Below are 24,639 nucleotides of genomic sequence, written 5' to 3' on the forward strand. Positions count from 1 at the left end.
CTTGACTTATCCAATCCCACTTTTTTTCTATACCAAAAGGTAGGTCAGACATTCCCAAGTTTTTGTTCATCTGGACACACTGTGAGATAATTAGAGCAATGGGTATAAGCAGAAGTTTCATGGGCTGGATCCCAGTGCATGCAAGGCTGAGACCCTCTCTTCTAGCTCATGTTTTTTGTTTTTTTTGTTTTATCTTTGGCTGCGTTGGGTATTTGTTGCTGCATGCAGGCTTTTCTCTAGTTGAGGCGAGTGGGGGCTACTAACTACAGATAAGTTTAGTTAAATAAAAACTCTTACATACGTTAGGGTTGTTTCCATTCTCCAGACTTGCTCGAGGTCTTCATCAGGGTCCTTGAACCCAGTAAAGGAGTAGTAAGACTTGTCCCATTTGATGGGCCTGCCAGATATCCTTTTGGCCTCTTTGAGAGGCTGGGAATGCACATTAGTATTCAAGCTTTGGATATGTTCAATAGATAAACTGCAGGAGTTGAGAATATATAACACTGTGCTTAGCAGATCTCTGGTGTGCAAAGTAAATTTGACTGCTCGAAATCCTAGAGAATATAATTCCCCCAAACAGTTAATACAGGTGATTATTTGCTTTACTTGAAAAACAGTTTTTCACACATTTATAGAATCAAAATCTTTTAAAACACTCCATTACTGATTAAAATTCATCCTATTGGAAAATCATCTGTAAATGGAAAACTACATCCCTTCTCCAAAACTATATACCACACTACCTCCATCTTCATGAAGTCCTCTGTCAGCTCCCTTTTCTAGTTTGGCGCCAGTGACCAAACCCACCCCAGCCCAAGAAGGGGATTGAGAATATTTTCAATGCTGTTCATAAATTTGGTCTCTACAGTCTAAGGGATGGAAAAGCTCTCCTATGAGCAAGTGTCCACCAGACAGGGTGTCCAGCACTAAAGAGAAAGGGGAGGGTGGGGCAGGCTGCCCTGCGACAGTGGTTCAAGGAGGGGGGCCAATCCAGTCTCGGTGGTCACAGAAACCAATCTCAAATTTTCTCTATGGTTGAAAGAGACTGTCCTCATACTACCCCATCCAACTAGCTAGGGACACAATAGTTTCAGAAGTGACTCAAAATTCCCAAATTTTTTAAAAGTTAGCACTTCACAATCTGACTTTAACGCAAGTAGTCAGTGGGCTCAGGGTATTAATCTAACTTACGTCAACAATAGGAAATCTACTGGTTCCCCTGCACCTTTATTGGGTGTTAAACATGGCGCTAGTTGCATTTACATAACTTTTCAATGAACACTGTCACCAGTGCCATTATTATCTCTCTTTTCAAATGTGAAGAAGCAGAGGTTCGAGGAGGTTAAGAAGCGTGAAGTGAGGGCTTAAATCTGAGCTGCCACCAAGCCAAGCATTTTCCCCATTATAACATGCTGACTCTTTTTTCTTTCTTTGGAAAAATTTTTAAAATTGGTTTTGAAAATTATACAAGTGTTATATAAGTACATCCTTCTTGTAAAATTATATATACAAAGTAAAAGTCTCCTGTTGACAGGCACACAACCTCACACTTTCACTAGATGTAACCCTATTGACATTTAGGTACACAAGCATTTAGACCTGCACTGCCTAATATGGTAGCTACTAGCCATATGTGGCTATGTATTGATAAAATTAAATTGACTGAAATTAAATAAAATTTTAAATTCAGTTCCTGGTCATACTAGCCCCACTTCAAGTGCCCAGCAGCCACATGGGGCTAGCGCCAGCTGGACCACACAGCGCTCATACAGAACAGTTACATCACCGCAGAAAGTCCTCTTGGACAGCACTGCTCTAGACCTTTCCTATGTGCTCTGTGTGTATGTTATATATGATATATACGCTTATGTGTTTGCACGAACACACACCCACGGTGTGAATTGTTCCTTTTCAACATATAAACTGCACCATTCTGGATCTATTACTTTGAACTTGCTTTTGTTATTTAACCTTGGTGACTCTTCCATTATCTGTATGTATACATCATTCTCTTTCTTTTTAGTAGCGTTATACTAATCCACATAATCAATGTAGCACAATTTATTTAACACTTCCAAAACTGATGACTATAAAAGTTGTTTCTAATTTTTCACCATTCCACAGAAGGCCGAAATGTGTTTTCTTGTCTTTGCCACCGATATGAAAGTCATCGCAATGTAAATCATTCTCAGAGAGATACCTACTATGCCTGCCACATAGATTTACAAAATGTAGAACATGCAAACTAAGAAAGATTTTTTAGTTGAATCATTGATGGTAAAGTGAGAAATACTGGTAGGAAAATTATTCTAGTCAGTGAAAGAGGAAAGGAAATGCAAATTCCTGCATTTGAGGTTAGGAAAAAATAGTTTATCCTCAGAAGAGGTAAGTCAAAGAGTAAATCTCAGTTTCTCTCTTAATTTATCAATTCCATTAATTGTTTAATCCAAGGTCAGGGCTGCTATATAGTGTGGAATGCCTGTACCAGATTGCATATATCCTTTATTGGAAAATATTACCTAATTAATTTAGTTTGCATTTGATTACTGAGGCTAAACGTTTTTGTATCTTATTGGCTATATATGTGTATTATTTCCTGAACTGCCGAGACATTGTGTTTGCCCATTTTTGCAACCAGGCTGCTCTGTTTTCTTCTTGACTCCTAAGAACTACTTATATACTAACATTATCTTTTTGTCACTTATGCTGTATGTCTTCTCCCATTTTTAATTTATTTTTTATAATCTATTTTAATAAATGGTTCAAAGTTAACCATTAACTGAAAGTAGAGGATTTTTCTCTTTACCCAGCCAGAGCTGATGACCGCTATTTGTTCTGGCATTAGTTCACAGAAAGCTCTTGGTAAATCTTTAAACTGTTTTAAAGTTCATTCTAAAAATAAAGTTATTTCCTCAAGGATCACAAAAAGGATGGACAGACCCACATTCATCCTTAGTTTAAAGTATCACTGGATCATGGCTAAAGCAGTGACAAAGGATAAAACAGAAGGCTGTACATGAAGACTGATCAGATTTTACAAACAGCATGAGGCTGGAGTTAAAGGGTTCAAGACCCCTATTCTGTCTCCATGGTCCTGGGACATTACTAAGTTACAATTGGGCAAATACTACCTTCCTCACAGGGTACTTTGAGGACTAAAGAGAATGTAAGCTATATTTTTTAAAGATACAAATTGTTATATAGACATTTAATACTTAAAAACAGCACTGAAATAGGAAGGGGACAAATAGGAACACTTCCGTTTTCTAGTCAGAAAAGTTTAAACATAAAAAATGGCTGATCAAACACATGCAACCAGGAACAGAATCTAACTCCAGGAAAACATGCAATTAAATGATATTATTTCCTATGACAAGGCTTCAATCCGAAGGTCTTCTAGCAACGTTAGACAGATCGGATACATCACACCAAGCCTGCAAGGGACACATGAGAAATAAGAAACGTACCGGAAGTGCTGAAGTGTTCCTGGCCATCAGAGGAGTTCTGGTCTGTTTCTCTGACATAAAACATAAGCTGGGTTGGTTTCAAAGACTTGAAGCCTGGTTTCTGGAGGTTTTCTAAGTAGGCACTTAATCTCTTAAGAGAATTTTCATTGACTTCCTGAAAAAAAATGTTAAGAGGCATTTATACACAAAATAGAACAAGGAAACATCAGAAATTATATCCCGACCTTTTAAACACATTATTGAGTGTATTAAAGAATTTAGTATTAAAAAATGGTGGGATTTCATAGCTCCTCAGTACAGGATAAAATTGGATCCACACCTCACAACTTGGAACTCCATAGGGATGAGATGTAAAAAAAAATGTGGCCACATAAGTACTAGAAGAAAACATGGCTGAGATTCTTTATAACTTAGATGTGGAAAAAGCCTAACTATGACTGAATATCCCAGGTAATGAATGATTGATAAATCCAATTACATAAAAAAATTTAAAAACTTAATATAGCACAGGGAACTATATTCAATATCCTGTGATAAACCATAATGGAAAAGAATATAAATACATATATATGTATAACAATCACTGTGCTGTACAGCAGAAATTAACACATTGTAAATCAACTACACTTCAATTAAAAAAAAAAACTTAAGAAAAGAACACATTAAAAACCACACACACACACACACACACACACACACACACACACACAAGCAGTCTACAGACAAAAACCGAGTAGAAGAAAATATTTGCAAGTTCTTTCTTTTCTTTTTTTGTTTTGGCCGCCCTGTTCAGCTTGCGGGATCTTACTTCCCCGACCAGGGATTGAACCCAGGCCCACCGCAGTGAAAGCACCAAGTCCTAACCACTGGACCACCAGGGAATTCCCCAATTTGCAAGTTATTTCATAGCAAAGAGCTAATTTCTCTCTATATAAAGGGCTCTAAAAATGCCCTTTCAGAGATTGGTTGAATTATGGTATCTTCATTCAATGGAGTGCTACACAGCCAAAAGGAAAAAAAAGGGAAAGAATATGACACAGATGATATTTAGGAATGTACATAGAGTGATCTCTAGGATGTATTGTTACGTGAAAAAAGAAATGTCTTTTAGTGAAGGAATAGCTCCAAGAAATGGCATAAACAATAACTCTGCTTCTTATCCCTATAGGTCTCTTCTCAGAAACACAGTGTGATCTGAAATTAGGGACAGTTTGTTTTTGTTTGTTGAATTTATTACAATATACCGCTCTCAGCTATATTGTGTTGGGGGTTTGATGATTCATTAGAAGGATTTACAGAACTCAGAAAAGCTGTTATACTCACAGTTACAGTTTATAACAGCAAAAGGATACAGATTAACATCAGCAAAGGGAAAAGGCATGTAAGGTGGAGTCCCGTAGGGACCAAGTGCAAGGTTCCAGTTGTTCTCTCCCAGGGGAGTTGTACAGACAGCGCTTAAGCCCCCAGCAAGGACGTGTGACAACACATGAAAAGTGCTGCCAACCAAGGAAGTTCATCCAAGCCTTGGGGGCCAGGGCTTTTACTAGGGCACTACATGCCCACATGACTGACCACAGCTATTCAGTCTCCAGCCTCCCCAGAGGGCCTCAGACATGAGAAAACAGGCATTCACCATAAAATACATTGTTAGCATAAACTATCTGGTGTGGCCCAAGGCCCCGGCACACAAAAACATTGTTATCGGGCAAGGATATCCCAGGGGCTCAGAGCTCATCTCCCAGGAGGCACTGAAGGGCCAGTACTGAAGCCAGGCATTTCTTGCAACAAAGCAACCCAAGCCTGCTGAGTTCACCTTTTATAGCACACAGAAGTTTTAGTAAAAAAAAAAAGGTACACTGGTAGAGGAGGGAAACCAGTCACCTAGTACTAAGCTTAATTTTTCCTCACACGTTGGATTTAAAAACTTTAAATTATTAAACATTAAATTAAATTGTATTAATTTATGACATCCCCAATAATTTATATTAAATTATGACATCTCCAAGGTAGTATTTTTCTGTTGATTCAATTTACTAATTACTTAAAAAAGATCTGACTTCGAATAGCCAATATATATATATATATATATATATATATATATATATACATATATATATATATATCAACTATCATAAACAAAATATTTTCCTAAAGCAAAGAAGCAAAACTGATTTATTTTCCACAGCAAGTAGAAAAAAAGCAATACAGGGAATTCCCTGGCGGTCCAGTGGTTAGGACTCCTCACTTAGTTGGGGAACTAAGATCGTGCAAGCCACAAGGCATGGCCCCCATCCCCAAAAAAGGGGGAAAAGCAACACAATAATGTTCTAATTTTCAAGAGTTTTAAATTCCTTTTCATGTTAAACCAGGTGTCAATGTTAAGGAAGATAAAAGGAACCAATGAAGTTATTCCAAAGCATCTGGCTTTGTAATATATTATCTAACATTAAAAAATAGTGACCTTCCTAACTAAGTTCATCATGAGTTTGTATTCCTTGAGCAGACATTAACTGATGATATAGGGAAGTGGACCAGAAGCATGCAAAATAAGGAAAAACTATTTGGGCACTGAAAAACCCTCCTTGCATCAACCTTAAAAAAAAGGACTGATCATGGTATCAGAGCCCTTAAATTTTCCTTCAAACCCTCAATTTTACTTTCAAACCTGGTACAGAAAATATGATTACTAATACTCTAAAGAGTTTACGTGATATCTTTATTGCCTGCATAAAACATGACAGCTTTCATTAAAAAAAACAGTAGTTTTAGTTTCAGTTTTCAGTATCTATAGTTCAAACCACTGATTATTCCACCATGACAAAACAACCCCAATTTATAGAACTCTCTGTATTATACTGTAGCAAAGATAAATAAACTAAACAGAAACATAGACTAAATGTTAAAAAGTAAAAAAATAATTGTTTACCCTTTCCCTGGGGTGCTGTCCAAAGAAATCTGGATGTACAGCAAAATAGAATGGCCTCAAGGCATTGACTGCTTCAGCTCCCGATAAAGCTCTTGAGTAGAGAAACCAGTATGGAAATATCTTTCCTGGACATAACCTTTTTAAAAGATATGGATTTATTATTCACCAGAGCACTGACATGGACACAAATCCCCCGTGTATAAAGTGACAGCAGCATTAAGATTACTGTGTATGGAAAATACCGTAGAAATAAGACAAAAACCAAAGGGTAAAATTTTGTGGGTTTTTTTGAAATCTACAAAAGTTTTGAAAGCAGTGAGTCCCACATGATTTCTTTTCTTTTTCTTTTTTTAAAATTTATTATTTACTTTTTTTTTGGCTGCACTGGGTCTTAGTTGTGGCACGCGGGATCTTTCGTTGTGGTGCGCAGGCTCCAGAGTGCACAGGCTCAGTAGTTGCAGCGTGCGGGCCCTAGCGTGCAAGTGGGCTTCAGTAGTTGCGGCGCATGGGCTCAGTAGCTGCGGCATGCGGGCTTAGTTGCTCCGTGGCATGTGGGATCTTCCCGAACCAGGGATCGAACCCGTGTCCCCTGCATTGGCAGGTGGATTCTTAACCACTCCGCCACCAGGGAAGTCCCAAGACATTCCTTTTTTTAAAAAAATTAATTAATTAATTAATTAATTTATTTATTTATTTATGACTGTGTTGAGTCTTCGTTTCTGTGCGAGGGCTTTCTCTAGTTGCGGCAAGTGGGGACCACTCTTCATCACGGTGCGCGGGCCTCTCACCATCGTGGCCTCTCTTGTTGCGGAGCACAGGCTCCAGACGCGCAGGCTCAGTAACTGTGGCTCACGGGCCCAGTTGCTCCGCGGCATGTGGGATCTTCCCAGACCAGGGCTCGAACCCGTGTCCCCTGCACTGGCAGGCAGATTCTCAACCACTGCACCACCAGGGAAGCCCCCAAGACATTCCTTTTAACGATGACTATTTACTGAGATATTCATGTACATAATAGTTAATTAAAAGTACTAATTATTGCCAAATATGTTTTAGAAATCTAAAACTTCACATGTCATTTTTATGTAACAGATCCAATTTTATTTTGGTTATATACTTTGAGCCAAATAAACACTTTATTTATCTCTTTTGACTTGGCTACCAAGAAGCCAGAACAAAATTTGATGTTTGAATAATTGTCTCATGAGTTCTATTTTTTTTAACAAATGATCTTTCTCTAGAGGGTATCTGGTCTCCATTTTGATTACCCTATATATGCCTATTACTGTGCCAATTAAATTTTACTGAACTCCTTAAATCCTTTCTTGAAGTAGACAGGGTTTAGACAATCTACTATTTACTATATAAATAGCAAATATAATAGTTAAATGACCTTACTATCCAATTTAAATGTAACGTGGTTTTCTATATGACAGCAATAGACTTGAGAGCAACATGGTAATAAGAACTGTGCTAAGGACAAACTTTATCTTTTTTCCTCTTAAACTTTTCACACTGAACTATTTTGAAAGATGGTATTCTTTTCACCTTCTACTCTGAATGGACTCTTGGGAGAATGGACCTGGATGTTCACATGAATTTTCTGTTTCTTTTTTTATTCCTGCCCTCCACCATATTATCCACAAAATAGTCAGAATTTGATAAATTATAATAAATTGAAATTAGCTAAACACCTAACAGATTCCACACCCCTCCACCCCCACAAATACTAATAACAGATGGAACCACAAAGCTTACCTCCTCACAGGTCTCAGGTGGCAAAACATTTCTGAATATATATGTAGGTCAACTTCCAGGCATCCATTAATCACTTAAAAAGTTAAGCAGATACCAGTAATGAACAAGTGGAATTTGAAATTAAAAACACATTACCATTTACATTAGCACCCCCCAAAATGAAATACTTAGTTATAAATCTGACAAAATATGTACAAGATCTATATGAGGAAAACTGTAAAACTCTGATGAAAGAAATCAAAGAAGAATTAAATAAATGGAGAGATATTCCATGTTCATGGATAGGAAGACTTGATATTGTCAAGATATCAGTTCTTTCCACCTTGATCTACAGATTCAATGCAATCCCACTCAAAATCCCATTAAGTTATTTTATGGAAATCAACAAACTCATTCTAAAGTTTATATGTAGAGGCAAAAGACTCAGAATAGCCAACTCAATACTGACGAAGAATAAAGTTGGAGGACTGACACTACTGGACTTCAAGACTTACTGTAAAGTTACAGTAATCAAGACAGTCTGGTACTGGTGAAAGAACAGACAAATAGATCAATGGGACAGAATAGAGAGCCCAGAAATAGACCTACAAAAATATAGCCAACTGATCTTTGACAAAGGAGCAAAGGCAATACTATGGAGCAACAATAATTTTTTCAACAAATGGTACAGGAACAACTGGACATCTACATGCAAAAATATTAATCTAGTCACAGACCTTACACCCTTCACAAAAGTTAACTCAAAATGGATCAAAGACCTAAATGTAAAACAAAAACACTATAAAATTCCTAGAAGAGTACCTAGGAGAAAACCTAGATGACCTAAGGTATGTCAGTGACTTTTTAGATACAACACCAGACACACAATCCATGAAGGAAAAGAATTGATATGCTGAATTTCATTAAAATTAAAAATTTTGCTCTGCAAAAGACAATGTAGAGAGAACAAGAGGACAAACCACAGACTGGGAGAAAATATTTGTAAAAGATACACATATCTGACAAAGGACTGCTATCCAAAATATACAAAAAAACATTTAAAACTCAACAATAAGAAAATGGACAACCTGATTAAAAAAATGGGCCAAACACCTGAACAGACACCTCCTGCAAGAAGATATACAGATGGCGAATAAGCATATGAAAATACGCTCCACATCACAGGTCATCAGGGAAATGCAAATTAAAACTATGAGATACTGCAACACACCTATTAGAATGGCCAAATCCAAAACACTGACAACACCAAATGCTGGTGAGGATGTGGAGCAACAGGAACTCTCGTTCACTGCTGGTGGAAATGCAAAATGATACAGCCACTTTGGAAGACAGTTTGGGACTTTCTTACAAAACTAAACATACTCTTAGCATATGATCCAGCAACCACCCTCCTTAGTATTTACCCAAATGAATTGAAAACTTGTCTACACACAAACCTGCACACGGATGTTTATTGTGGCTTTATTCTTAATTGCCAAAACTTGGAAGCAACCAAGATATCCTTCAGTAGGTGAGTGGATAAACTGTAGTACATCCGGCCAATTGAATATTATTCATTGCCAAAAAGAAATGAGCTATCAAGCCATGAAGAGACATTGAGGAAATTTAAATGCATATTACTCAGCAAAAGAAGCCAATCTGGAAAGATTATATACTGTATGATTCCAGCTCTATGACATTCTGGAAAAGGCAAAACTATGGTGATAGTAAAAAGATCAGTGGTCGCCAGGGGTTGGAGGAGAGGGAGGGATGAATAGGTGGAGCACAGAGGATTTTTAGGACAGTGAAACTACTCTGTATAATAATACTACAATCGTAGGTACATGTCATTATACATTTGTCCAAAGCCGTGGAATGTACAACACCAAGAGTAAACCCTAATGTAAACTATGGACTTTGGGCAAGAATGAAGTGTCGATTTAAGTTCATCGATTGTAACAAATGTACAACTCAGGTGTGGGAGGCTGTGTGTGGGGAGGGGGTATGTGGGAACTCTTGTACTTTGGTCAGTTTTGCTGTGAACCTAAAACTGCTCTAAAAAATAAAGCTTATTTTTTTTAAAAGGTTAAGCAGATAAAAGGGGGAACATGATTTGAATCACATGGACTTCTCCAATAATTTAGAGCTTCAGCAAGAATTTCAACTATACTATAGTCTCCATGTCAACTGACCAAGTGATTTTAAAAATTCTATGAGCAACCTGTCTTGAAATGCCACATTATTCACATGATAATCACCAGGTAAAAAATCCTTTCTTCCCCCGGCTTATGAAGCTCTGAGCCTGTGGGGCAGTGTATTTGCTCAAAACAAACCACCATGTGGCTCAAGTCCTATTCTGTCAAATCTTAAGAATTAAAAAGTTTATGCTAACACATATATATGGAATCTAAGAAAAAAAAAAAAAAGGTCATGAAGAACCTAGTGGCAAGATGGGAATAAAGACACAGACCTACTAGAGAATGGACTTGAGGATATGGGGAGGGGGAAGGGTAAGATGTGACAAAGAGAGAGAGTGGCATGGACATATATACACTACCAAACGTAAAATAGATGGCTAGTGGGAAGCAACCGCATAGCACAGGGAGATCAGCTCGGTGCTTTGTGACCACCTAGAGGGGTGGGATAGGGAGGGTGGGAGGGAGGGAGACGCAAGAGGGAAGAGATATGGGAACATATGTATATGTATAACTGATTCACTTTGTTATAAAGCAGAAACTAACACACCATTGTAAAGCAATTATACTCCAATAAAGATGTTAAAAAAAAATAAAAATAAAAAGTTAAAAAAATTTTTTCATAATGCAGTTAATATATCTGAACCAAGGTAATGAAGCAAAGCTGCCATTAACAGGATAATAGAAAGATGTATTTAAAAGACAAATCAAGAATTACCTATTTAAAAAGTGCATTTGCAAACAACAGTGGGTGCTTCCATTTATTTTCTGGTTGACTGGTGTGGCAAGACCGTCTTGGATACAGAATGTGTTTATAGGTATTCATTTAAATGTTTAAAAACGTGATTTTTATTTAACCATTCACCTTGCTATTTTGTTTGAGACAAATACGGATAGCAGAAATACTCCTACCATTTGGAAGATTTCTGAGATTCAATGGAGATACAATGAGGAAGAAAGAACCGTTTTGACTAAAGTTTCAGTGCTGCCCACGACCGACTGAATTCTCACTAAACGTCATCATGAAGTAACTGAACAATCTCGACTTAGTTAAGATAGAACAGGTACAAGCCTCCAAGCTTGCAAAGAAGAGACCAGAAGAATATACATATCCAATCCAGAACTGGCTCTCTTTAGGTGGTAGGAGAGGAAGCCCTTTACTTTTTTTTTTTATTTCCTAGTTTATTTACAATGAGCACGCGAAGTATGCTCTTAAAAAAAAAAAACAACAATGCTTCTAGCATACAAAATTAAACAATTAAAAGGAATAGAGCAGGAATACGTGTTGTTCATTCAGTATTTAAGACAGGCCCCTGGCCCTGGGAAATCTGTCCAGTGACAGCTCTAGACTGTGATCCCAGTCTAGCTCAAGAAGAAAACAGCCCCTCACATTCACACACAATGACATTTCATTTTTAATATTAGTAAGAAAATGTATGACACTTAACTGCAAAGATACTAATAAATGAGCTAAAACTTGGGTAAGAAACGAGGAATAATACTCGAGGGGCATATGATCAACCAAGAATATGAATGGGCAATAGATGAAAATAATATGCAGCCAAGTTCTAACCATCATCCTTTTCAGCATAAAATGATCCTATAAGAAGCCTTGGAAAGTCAGAAGTACTGAACGATGGAAAGCACTTAGGCCTACCATTGCAACAATGATGTAACCTGTTCTAATGGTCTGCTGCAGCAGTATCTTAGAAGTTCATGAAATCACAATGTCTCCATCTGATGTGCAATGTAGGTGATCCAAGTCATACTCTATTCCCCATTTTCCAAAGCAAGACATCAAAACAAATAAAACAGTGAAAAGGAACTGTCATGATCACTGATTTGAAATAGAAGTTAAAGCACACTAAAAAGACAATAAAATTTTTGGAAGTTGATTTAGAAAAGACTGGCTGTCTCCAATTTGATTCACGAAGAATTTGAGAGGCAGGCAGCCAAGTTACACTGTTTAGAAATGTACATATCTAAACACCTATAAATAAGAATTGTTAGGAGGGATTTCCCTGGCAGTCCAGTGGTTAGGACTCAGTGCTTCCACTGCAGAGGGCACGGATTCCATCCCTGGTTGGGGAACTAAGATCCTACATGCCTTGTGGCCAAGCCACAAAAAAAAAAAAAAAAAAAAAAAAAAGAATTGTTAGGAAAAGCTGATTTAGCCAAGAAAGAAACTTACAGGATTTGTCTTAAGAGTTACTTCAGAATTAGTCTCCAAAGAGTCACTCACAGCAAAGTTGCAAAAATTAGGGATTGTGGGGTTGGGGAGAAGATGGCGGAAGAGTAAGACGCGGAGATCACCTTCCTTCCCACAGATACAGTAGAAATACATCTACACGTGGAACTGCTCCTACAGAACACCCACTGAACGCTGGCAGAAAACGTCAGACCTCCCAAAAGGCAAGAAACTCCCCCCGTACTTGGGTAGGGCAAAAGAAAAAAGAAATAACAGAGACAAAAGAATAGGGACGGCACCTGCACCAGTGGGAGGGAACTGTGAAGGAGGAAAGATTTCCATGCACTAGGAAGGACCTTCGCGGGCAGAGACTGCGGGTGGCAGAGGGGGGAAGCTTCGGAGCCACGGAGGAGAGCGCAGCAACAGGGGTGCGGAGGGCAAAGCGGAGAGATTCCCGCACGGAGGCTCGGCGCCGAGCAGCACTCACCAGCCCGAGAGGCTCGTCTGCTCACCCGCCGGGGCGGGCGGGGCTGGGAGCTGAGGCTCGGGCTTCGGAGAGGGCTGGGGTTGGCGGCGTGAACACAGCCTGAAGGAGTTAGTGCACCACAGCTAGCCGGGAGGGAGTCCGGGAAAAAGTCTGCAGCTGCCGAAGAGGCAAGAGACTTTTTCTTCCCTCTTTGTTTCCTGGTGCGTGAGGAGAGGGGATTCAGAGCGCCGCCTAAACGAACTCCAGAGACGGGTGCGAGCCGCGGCTATCAGCGCGGACCCCAGAGGAGGGCGCGAGCCGCGGCTAACAGCGCAGAATCCAGAGACAGGCGCGAGCCGCGGTTATCAGCGCAGACCCCAGAGACGGGCGTGAGACGCTGGGGCTGCTGCTGCCGCCTCCAAAAATCCTGTGTGCGAGCACAGGTCACTCTCCACACTGCCCCTCCCGGGAGCCTGTGCAGCCCGCCACTGCCAGGGTCCCGTGATCCAGGGACAACTTCCCCGGGAGAATGCACTGCGCGCCTCAGGCTGCTGCAACGTCACGCCGGCCTCTGAGGCCGCAGGCTCGCCCCGCCTCCTCTATACCCCTCCCTCCCCGCGGCCTGGGTGAGCCAGAGCCCCCGAAGCAGCTGCTCCTTTAACCCCGTCCTGTCTGGGCGGGGAATAGACACCCTCAGGCGACCTACATGCAGAGGCGGGTCCAAATCCAAAGCTGAACCCCGGGAGCTGTGCGAACAGAGAAGAGAAGGGGAAATCTCTCCCAGTAGCATCAGAAGCAGTGGATTAAAACTCGACAAACAACTTGATGTGCCTGCATCTGTTGAATACCTGAATAGACAAGGAATCATCCCAAATTCAGGAGGTGGACTTTGGGAGCAGGATATATTAATTTTTCCCCTTTTCCTTTTTTTGTGAGTGTAGATGTATATGCTTCTGGGTGAGATTTTGTCTGTATAGCTTTGCTTTATAATAGCTTTATTTTACTTCACTATATTATAGCTTCTTTCCTTCCTTCCTTCCTCCCTCCCTCCCTCCCTCCCTCCCTCCCTTCCTTTCTTTCTTTCTTTCTTTCTTTCTATTTTTTCTCCCTTTTACTCTGAGCCGTGTGGACGAAAGGCTCTTGGTGTTCCAGCCAGGCATCAGGGCCGTACCTCTGAGGTGGGAGAGCCAACTTCAGGACACTGGTCCACAAGAGACCTCCCAGATCCACGTAATACCAAACGGCAAAAATCTCTCAGAGATCTCCATCTCAACATCAAGACCCAGCATCACTCAATGACCAGCAAGCTACAGTGCTGAACACCCTATGCCAAACAACTAGCAAGACAGGAACACAGCCCCATCCATTAGCAGAGAGGCTGCCTAAAATCATAATAAGGCCACAGACACCCCAAAATACACCACCAGACGTGGACGTGCCCACCAGAAAGACAAGATCCAGCCTCATCCACCAGAACTCAGGCACTAGTTCCCTCCACCAGGAAGCCTTCACAACCCACTGAACCAACCTTAGCCACTGGGGACAGATACCAAAAACAACGGGAACTACGAACCTGCAGCCTGTGAAAAGGAGACCTCAAACACAGTAAGATAAGCAAAATGAGACGACAGAAAAACACACAGCAGATGAAGGAACAGGGTCAAAACACACCAGACTTAACAAATGAAGAGGAAATAGGTAGTCTACCTGAAAAAGAATTCAGAATAATGACAGTAAGGATGATCCAAAATCTGGGAAATAGAATGGAGAAAATACAAGAAACGTTTAACAAGGATCTAGAAGAACTAAAGAGGAACCAAGCAACGATGAAAAACACAATAAATGAAATTAAAAATACTCTAGATGGGATCAATAGCAGAATAACTGAGGCAGAAGAAAGGATAAGTGACCTGGAAGATAAAATGGTGGAAATAACTACTGCAGAGCAGGATAAAGAAAAAAGAATGAAAAGAACTGAGGACAGCCTCAGAGACCTCTGGGACAACATTAAACGCACCAACATTCGAATTATAGGGGTCCCAGAAGAAGAAGAGAAAAAGAAAGGGACTGAGAAAATATTTGAAGAGATTATAGTTGAAAACTTCCCTAATATGGGAAAGGAAATAGTTAACCAAGTCCTGGAAGCACAGAGAGTCCCATACAGGATAAACCCAAGGAGAAACACGCCAAGACACATATTAATCAAACTGTCAAAAATTAAATATAAGGAAAACATATTAAAAGCAGCAAGGGAAAAAAAACAAATAACACACAAGGGAATCCCCATAAGGTTAACATCTGATCTTTCAGCAGAAACTCTGCAAGCCAGAAGGGAGTGGCAGGATATACTTAAAGTGATGAAGGAGAAAAACCTACAACCAAGATTACTCTACCCAGCAAGGATCTCATTCAGATTTGATGGAGAAATTAAAACCTTTACAGACAAGCAAAAGCTGAGAGAGTTCAGCACCACCAAACCAGCTTTACAACAAATGCTAAAGGAACTTCTCTAGGCAAGAAACACAAGAGAAGGAAAACACCTACAATAACAAACCCAAAACATTTAAGAAAATGGGAATAGGAACATACATATCGATAATTACCTTGAATGTAAATGGATTAAATGCTCCCACCAAAAGACACAGGCTGGCTGAATGGATACAAAAACAAGACCCATATATATGCTGTCTACAAGAGACCCACTTCAGACCTAGAGACACATACAGACTGAAAGTGAGGGTATGGAAAAAGATATTCCATGCAAATGGAAATCAAAAGAAAGCTGGAGTAGCAATTCTCATATCAGACAAAATAGACTTTAAAATAAAGACTATTACAAGAGACAAAGAAGGACACTATATAATGATCAAGGGATCGATCCAAGAGGAAGGTATTACAATTGTAAATATTTATGCACCCAACATAGGAGCACCTCAATACATAAGGCAAATACTAACAGCCATAAAAGAGGAAATCGACAGTAACACAATCATAGTAGGGGACTTTAACACCCCGCTTTCACCAATGGACAGATCATCCAAAATGAAAATAAGTAAGGAAACACAAGCTTTAAATGATACATTAAACAAGATGGACTTAATTAATATTTATAGGACATTCCACCCAAAAACAACAGAATACACATTTTTCTCAAGTGCTCATGGAACATTCTCCAGGATAGATCATATCTTGGGTCACAAATCAAGCCTTGGTAAATTTAAGAAAATTGAAATCGTATCAAGTATCTTTTCCGACCACAACGCTATGAGACTAGATATCAATTACAGGAAAAGATCTGTAAAAAATACAAACACATGGAGGCTACACAATACACTACTTAATAACGAAGTGATCACTGAAGAAATCAAAGGGGAAATCAAAAAATACCTAGAAACAAATGACAATGGAGATACGACGACCCAAAACCTATGGGACGCAGCAAAAGCAGTGCTAAGAGGGAAGTTTACAGCAATACAAGCCTACCTCAAGAAACAGGAAACATCTCGAATAAACAACCTAACCTTGCACCTAAAGCAATTAGAGAAAGAAGAACAAAAAAACCCCAAAGCCAGCAGAAGGAAAGAAATCATAAAGATTAGGTCAGAAATAAATGAAAAAGAAATGAAGGAAACAATAGCAAAAATCAATGAAACTAAAAGCTGGTTCTTTGAGAAGATAAACAAAATTGATAAACCATTAGCCAGACTCATCAAGAGAAAAAGGGAGAAGACTCAAATCAATAGAATTAGAAATGAAAAAGGAGAAGTAACCACTGACACTGCAGAAATACAAAAGATCATGAGAGATTACTACAAGCAACTCTATGCCAATAAAATGGACAACCTGGAAGAAATGGACAGATTCTTAGAAATGCACAAACTGCCGAGACTGAACCAGGAAGAAATAGAAAATATGAACAGACCAATCACAAGCACTGAAATTGAAACTGTGATTAAAAACCTTCCAACAAACAAAAGGCCAGGACCAGATGGCTTCACAGGCGAATTCTATCAAACATTTAGAGAAGAGCTAATACCTATCCTTCTCAAACTCTTCCAAAATATTGCAGAGGGAGGAACACTCCCAAACTCATTCTACGAGGCCACCATCACCCTGATACCAAAACCAGACAAAGATGTCACAAAGAAAGAAAACTACAGGCCAATATCACTGATGAACATAGATGCAAAAATCCTCAACAAAATACTAGCAAACAGAATCCAACAGCACATTAAAAGGATCATACACCATGATCAAGTGGGGTTTATCCCAGGAATGCAAGGATTCTTCAACATACGCAAATCAATCAATGTGATACACCATATTAACAAATTGAAGGAGAAAAACCATAGGATCATCTCAATAAATGCAGAGAAAGCTTTCGACAAAATTCAACACCCATTTATGATAAAAGCCCTGCAGAAAGTAGGAATAGAGGGAACTTTCCTCAACATAATAAAGGCCATATATGACAAACCCACAGCCAACATTGTCCTCAATGGTGAAAAACGGAAACCATTTCCACTAAGATCAGGAACAAGACAAGGTTGCCCACTCTCACCACTATTATTCAACATAGTTTTGGAAGTGTTAGCCACAGCAATCAGAGAAGACAAAGAAATAAAAGGAATCCAAATCGGAAAAGAAGAAGTAAAGCTGTCACTATTTGCAGATGACATGATACTATACATAGAGAATCCTAAAGATGCTACCAGAAAACTCCTAGAGCTAATCAATGAATTTGGTAAAGTAGCAGGATACAAAATTAATGCACAGAAATCTCTTGCATTTCTATACACTAATGACAAAAAATCTGAAAGTGAAATTAAGAAAACACTCCCGTTTACCACTGCAACAAAAAGAATAAAATATCTAGGAATAAACCTACCTAAGGAGACAAAAGACCTGTATACAGAAAATTATAAGACACTGATGAAAGAAATTAAAGATGATACAAATAGATGGAGAGATATACCATGTTCCTGGATTGGAAGAATCAACATTGTGAAAATGACTCTACTACCCAAAGCAATCTACAGATTCAATGCAATCCCTATCAAACTACCACTGGCATTTTTCACAGAACTAGAACAAAATATTTCACAATTTGTATGGAAACACAAAAGACCCCGAATAGCCAAAGCAATCTTGAGAACGAAAAATGGAGCTGGGGGAATCAGGCTCCCTGACTTCAGACTATATTACAAAGCTTCAGTAATCAAGACAGTTTGGTACTGGCACAAAAACAGAAATATAGATCAATGGAACAGGATAGAAAGCCCAGAGATAAACCCACACACATACGGTCACCTTATCTTTGATATAGGAGGCAAGCATACACAGTGGAGAAAAGACAGCCTCTTCAATAAGTGGTGCTGGGAAAATTGGACAGCTACATGTAAAAGTATGAAATTAGAACACTCCCTGACACCATGCACAAAAATAAACTCAAAATGGATTAAAGACCTAAGTGTAAGGGCAGACACTATCAAACTCTTAGAGGAAAACATAGGCAGAACACTCTATGACATACATCACAGCAAGATTCTTTTTGACCCAGCTCCCAGAGAAATGGAAATAAGAACACAAATAAACAAATGGGACCTAATGAAACTTAAAAGCTTTTGCACAGCAAAGGAAACCATAAACAAGACCAAAAGACAACCATCAGAATGGGAGAAAATATTTGCAAATGAAGCAACTGACAAAGGATTAATCTCCAAGATTTACAAGCAGCTCATGCAGCTCAATAACAAAAAAACGAACAACCCAATCCAAAAATGGGCAGAAGACCTAAATAGACATTTATCCAAAGAAGATATACAGATGGCCTACAGACACATGAAAGAATGCTCAACATCATTAATCATTAGAGAAATGCAAATCAAAACTACAATGAGATATCATCTCACACCGGTCAGAATGGCCATCATCAAAAAATCTAGAAACAATAAATGCTGGAGAGGGTGTGGAGGAAAGGGAACACTCTTGCACTGTTGGTGGGAATGTAAATTGATACAGCCACTATGGAGAACAGTATGGAGGTTCCTTAAAAAACTACAAATAGAACTACCATATGACCCAGCAATCCCACTACTGGGCATATACCCTGAGAAAACCATAGGTCAAAAAGAGTCATGTACCAAAATGTTCATTGCAGCTCTATTTACAATAGCCAGGACATGGAAGCAACCTAAATGTCCATCGACAGATGAATGGATAAAGAAGATGTGGCACATATATACAATGGAATATTACTCAGCCATAAAAAGAAATGAAATGGAGGTATTTGTAATGAGGTGGATGGAGTTAGAGTCTGTCATACAGAGTGAAGTAAGTCAGAAAGAGAAAAACAAATACAGTATGCTAACACATGTATACGGAATCTAAGAAAAAAAAAAAAAAAAGGCCATGAAGAACCTAGTGGCAAGACGGGAATAAAGACACAGACCTACCAGAGAATGGACTTGAGGATATGGGGAGGGGGTGGGGTGAGATGTGACAGGGTAAGAGAGTGTCATGGACATATATACACTACCAAATGTAAAATAGATAGCTAGTGGGAAGCAGCCGCATAGCACAGGGAGATCAGCTTGGTGCTTTGTGACCACCTAGAAGGGTGGGATGGGGAGGGTGGGAGGGAGGGAGATGCAAGAGGGAAGAGAAATGGGAACATATTGTATATGTATAACTGATTCACTTTGTTATAAAGCAGAAGCTAACACACCATTGTAAGGCAATTATACTTCAATAAAGATGTTTAAAAAAAAAAAATTAGGGATTGTATCCTCAGTGACTTTCAAACATGGAGCATAAAGTATGTCATGCAGAGAATTATGGAGCATGTTTTAGAAGTGATTCTGTCAAAAATAATCAAAGCAAAAAAAAAAAAAAAGTTTCTGTATTTAAAAGTCCGGGTCTTCAGTTGTCCAGAAAAATAATTCATTCATTGTTCACTCTGTAATCATAGGGTATAATTAAACTTAGTACTGAGCAATGACTTAAAAAGGACATTAATACTTGGAAGTGTGACAAGAGATTCTCCCAATGAAAATAAAATGTTTTCAAATACAAGTCTGAACATTAAATCATGGTTTCTAGATTTAGAAAGAACTTTAAAAAAGATTAGGCTACTATAGGTTAAGAGTTAGGTATTTTCTGCCTGCTTTTTTGGTGAGTTGGCTATTTCCTAAAAAGGTTCACACTGCAATAAAGAGAATTCGAATCTAGACTTGTGCTCCCTAATAAGGGAGTCCCTAGCACATGTGGCTACTGTGAACTGAGACGTGTTTTAAATGCAAAGTACCCATTGGATTTAAAAGATTTAGTATGAAGAAAATGCAAAGTATCCCATTAATAATTTTTTATCCTGATTAGATGTTGAAATGATAATTTATTAATTTCACTTGTTTCTTTTTGCTTTTTTAAAAGCAAAACACGACCTGGTCTTTTGTGATTTACTACCAGAAAAATTTAAATTACACCTGTGGCTCATATTGTATTTCTGTTGGATGGCGTTGACCTAGGCCAATTCAAGGCAAATTTAAGTGAACATGACACTGTCAGGGAAGGCTCAGTAATTGTGGCCCACGGGCTTAGTTGCTCCGCAGCACGTGGGATCTTCCCGGACCGGGGCTCAAACCCGTGTCGCCTACATTGGCTGGCGGATTCTTAACCACTGCGCCACCAGGGAAGTCCTGTGCTGTTTAAAGTGAGGCATTAAATCTTCTAGGCAGTTTCAGATCAAATTGGGTAGAAAGATATCTAAATTGGTGGAAAAGCCAAATTATGGGTAGTCTAAGAAGTTTTGTTTAAATTACATTCGATAGAAACCACGTTTGCCACACAGAGGTCCTAGTAACTTATTTGAACACAGTTAATATCCTCAGGCTACTCTCATTTAAACTGTGACTTTCCTTATTAACTATCTTGTAAGGTTTTAAAAAGTAGTTTGTTCTATCAAGGAGTGATAAAAGCGGGCAATATTTCACTGCTCTTCGGTTTAACACTTCTTAGGGAAGGGAAAAAGCAGGAAGACCTTTAGATAAATTAATAAATTGCAGCAAAGTATCAAGGGTTTTTAAGCTTCCTTTTGTAAATCTTTTGCTATGAGATCTGAATCAACCATATCCTAGGGTAAGTCAAAGACTTCGGGGAAATATGACAGTCGGAAACAAAACCTAAATCGTCTCAGGTTTCTCATTTCAAAACAAGTTGAAACAGATACGAGGCGGGTACTCCGATCCCCGGCACTACCTGGGTTCGAAAGTTAGCACGTCGAGCTAAGGCGACGCTGATCGCTGCCCACGCCGACCCCCCGCCCCTTCTGCCCCAAGCTGCCTGAAAGCACAAATGGAGCCCCTCCCGTCCTGCTCCTTACAGTTCTGGCAAGGGGCCGCCGCGAGGGCTTCCTCCTACCTGCTCCACCTCCCACCAGGTACCAGGAGGAAGGACGGTCGATCCTCTCGCAAGGCTGTGCAGGGGTGCGCGGGGCCAGGCAGGGGCGCATGCGTACCGGGGCGCCAGCCCGGCCAACGAGCGCGCCGCAGGGCCGGCGCTCCCGCCCGCTCTCGCCCCACCTGACGACAGGCTCGTACAGGCTCCTACCCGCAGTGCTCTCTGAGTCCCCACCCGTGAAATCTCAGCTGGGCGCGTACTGCTCCACCCGTCTGTCGGTGCCTGTCGCGGAAGCTTGCTGGAGAGGAGCCCGGGCTCTGGGCCGGGTCGCAGGCGCGCTCTCATTGGCTGAAGCGTGCCTGGCTTTCCTCTCTGGGGCGCCTGCGCACAGCCCAGGACGCGGCTTAAAACCCTAGCGGTTCTCAGCCCCACCGTGACGTCAGCAACTAGGTGACCACCCACCTTCTCGCAGCGTGGGAGCTCCTGTTCCTCCGTTTTCTTACGGTCCGGCCCGGAGCGGGCTCCGCGCACTCAGCTGAAAGCTTTAGGAGGCGCGAATGAGCGCTCAGGGATAGGAAGGACTAGGCGGGAGGGAGTCAGAAGATGACTGGGCGGCAGGTGGCCGGCCCTGGACCGAGGGTTGCTGAGAAGGGCAAGGAGAGAAGGGCGACCGAGCGTGCGCATGCGCCGGCGCCGCTATGCGCGCCGGCGCCGCTTTCCTCCCCGTCCCGGGTCCCCCAACCCCCGGCGCCTCGGAGGGGAGGAGGCTGGCTTGGAGGATCAGTCCAGCCCCCGGCGCCTGGGAGGGGAGGAGGCTGGCTTGGCGGATCAGTCCGCAGAGCGTTCGGAGCTGACGCGTTAGGGCGACTCGCTTGAGACCTCCAGATTTTAAAGGTCTTACTGAGTATAGCCTTTGGCTTTCTTTACATAAATATAGCTAATTAAAACTGTTTTCTCCAGTTTGCATTTTCCTTTTGACTTTGGCCCTTAAGGGTAAGCAATTCACTGTCAGCTTGGGGTTTTTACTGTTAGCTGTATTTCGCTTCTATGACTTTGGTTATTCCCATAAACTGCCACAGATGGAATAAGACACGTACAATAACCGCTCTTTTCCTACCTTTTGGCACCGTTGACCGAGGTGGGGGAAAAAACCCCCCAAAACCAAAAAATACCCCCAGAATACCAAAAAACAAACAAAACAACCAACCTCTCTTTGTTCCAGCCCTAAGGGTTCTTGACTTCTCATTCATTGGAAACCATCTGGTCAATTTGTGGTCCGTTCCATCCAATCCCATTTTTCCTAAAAGCTTAATTTATCATCTTTCATCCTTTCAAATGCATCCTTGCCACCAGCATAAGGTTATAATTGCCCACTTACCGTTCTTCACTTGTCCTCAAAGGCACTTCAAACTGATGGTGGTAATCTCCGAACCCAATTTATTTCCTAGGTGCTGAATTTCAGCAATGGCAGTTAGTCACCCAATTTGTTCATACTAGAGAACTGGGCCTCTTTCTTGATGTCTACTTAGGCCTTACCTCCCATATCCCATTCACGAGAGTATTCATGCCACATTTTATCATAGTAAGGCATTCTGCTAAGTGCTAGGTTTTAACTTTTTTATTCTTGTGAGGTTATAGACTTATTCCAGTGATGCTCCCATTACCATATTTTGGGAACTCCTTTAAGAAATACTTTCAGTCCCCCTAGTCACCACTTACTCTTTTATTACTCCCCTTACTCAGACATTTTCTCTAAATGATTTAAATTATGGTTTAAAGTATCAAATCTAAAGTATCAAATTAAGGATTGAGGATGACCACCTTGGAGAATGACTGCTACGGATTCTGCAGATGGCTTCAGAAAAGGAGTTTAAACTTCCTAAGGTGGCTTGAAAGGTACAATTCTTGTTTGGATAGGTTCTGGTATATTTGTTTAAAATACTGATTTCTTTAGTCATACCTAATGTAATGTACATAAATTACAAATTTTCAATATACATATAGTATTTTAAGATACACTAAAGGAAAACTTTAGAGAATAATTTAAAATTTCTGGTATAACTCAGCTCTGGAATTTTAGTGTTTGAGTCATTTTCCCGTATTATTTTACTATTCTATATTACAAGTGTACAATAGGCTTTAGAGACTGGACTGAGTGCTCACCAAATCTACTTCATAACCCCAAAGCTTGTTCTGAAAGCTCCAGACACCTGCTTGAATATTTTCCCCTTTATGTCTCCCTCTTATTAAATGCTGCACAATACTCAGTTTGTGATTTTTCATTGTTTGGATTTAAGAATAAATTGGGATTCACCATACTTAGGTTTACCTAAATTAAGGAGATGTCAAAAAGTAATTTGAAAAATCATTTGCAGTATGGGTAAAACTGTTATAAATTGCGTACCGCAAACAAAATTTTTAGTGTTTGAAAACTACTGACATACTATAAATCAATAAAGAGCAAAAGCTGAATATAGTGAAAACTGTCTTTATTTTCATTGCCTTTTATTTTCAACAATGATTACTTGAACTTAAAAAAAAAAAAAAGCCTTTCATAACTAATGGTTACTGAAAAGCCAAACCTTTCCAGCCCACTTCATATTCTCTTTCAACCATTTCAGGGCAGAACAATGTTCCAAACTATAAACCTGTTCCGTATTAACATTGACGGTCATGTGCTTAATGAAGAGCTTTGGATCTGATATACGAGCAGCCATAATTAATCTTTCCACTGCAGCTTGATAATCATCCTTGCTCCGAGATTTGTTTTCTTCACATCTACAAAGTGAACACCTCACAAAGTCAGAAACTCTAAAAAGAAGCTATATAGTTTCTTCAAAAGATAGTAATTTACATTTATTGGTTCTAAGCTATGACAGTCTTTTTACTATATTCTAACAGTGGCTTTCAAACTTGTTTGACCATGACACACAGTAATAAAGACATTTTATATTGTGACCCAATATATATACCTGCATACATAAAAACTGAAATAAAAGTTTCACAAAACAAGACTTACCCTTATGACCCTATTTTCTATTGTTTCATTTTTTTAAAATAAAATGGTTGCAACCCCCTAAATTGATTTCACTACACAAATGGGCCACAACCCGCAGTTTGGAAACACTGATCTAGAACACAACTAATAACCCCTCTCTTTGTATTTTCAAATTAATAACTGTATAATTATTCATTATAATGCATAAAATATTAAATTTAATCACGTTTGGAGTTACTAACATTCATGTGTTTTACCTTGATATGGC

The 24,639-nt window shown here is 39.8% G+C and overlaps 2 protein-coding genes and 1 long non-coding RNA gene across 6 annotated transcripts in view; 1 reads left to right on the forward strand and 2 right to left on the reverse strand.

Annotated features, from left to right (window-relative positions):
- The window catches only part of TCAIM (T cell activation inhibitor, mitochondrial), a 51,279-nt gene extending 29,481 nt beyond the window's left edge, over window positions 1–21,798 (reverse strand). The window contains exons 1-5 of one of the 4 annotated variants that reach the window (XM_082412939.1): window positions 21,395–21,798; window positions 8,149–8,221; window positions 6,394–6,529; window positions 3,468–3,621; window positions 302–554 (exon numbers count right to left, since the gene is read on the reverse strand). In XM_082412939.1, coding sequence (XP_082269065.1) covers window positions 302–554; window positions 3,468–3,621; window positions 6,394–6,529; window positions 8,149–8,221; window positions 21,395–21,485 — 707 coding nt within the window. In that variant the 5' untranslated portion in view covers window positions 21,486–21,798. The remainder of the gene's footprint in view (window positions 1–301; window positions 555–3,467; window positions 3,622–6,393; window positions 6,530–8,148; window positions 8,222–21,394) is intronic. The other 3 variants (XM_082412938.1, XM_082412936.1, XM_082412937.1) reach the window with 3 other exon arrangements.
- The window catches only part of LOC309637819, a 253,175-nt gene continuing 236,764 nt past the window's right edge, over window positions 8,229–24,639 (forward strand). The window contains exon 1 of the long non-coding RNA XR_014250835.1: window positions 8,229–10,927. This is a non-coding gene — a long non-coding RNA (uncharacterized lncRNA). The remainder of the gene's footprint in view (window positions 10,928–24,639) is intronic.
- Window positions 19,752–24,639, reverse strand: part of TOPAZ1 (testis and ovary specific TOPAZ 1) — a 57,643-nt gene continuing 52,755 nt past the window's right edge. Inside the window, exons 16-17 of the mRNA XM_082412716.1 lie at window positions 21,836–24,151; window positions 19,752–19,836 (exon numbers count right to left, since the gene is read on the reverse strand). Coding sequence (XP_082268842.1) covers window positions 23,932–24,151 — 220 coding nt within the window. The 3' untranslated portion in view covers window positions 19,752–19,836; window positions 21,836–23,931. The remainder of the gene's footprint in view (window positions 19,837–21,835; window positions 24,152–24,639) is intronic.

The sequence above is a fragment of the Balaenoptera physalus genome (assembly GCF_965194825.1).
Source record: "Balaenoptera physalus genome assembly, chromosome: 11".
NCBI classification, from domain to species: Eukaryota; Metazoa; Chordata; class Mammalia; order Artiodactyla; family Balaenopteridae; genus Balaenoptera; species Balaenoptera physalus.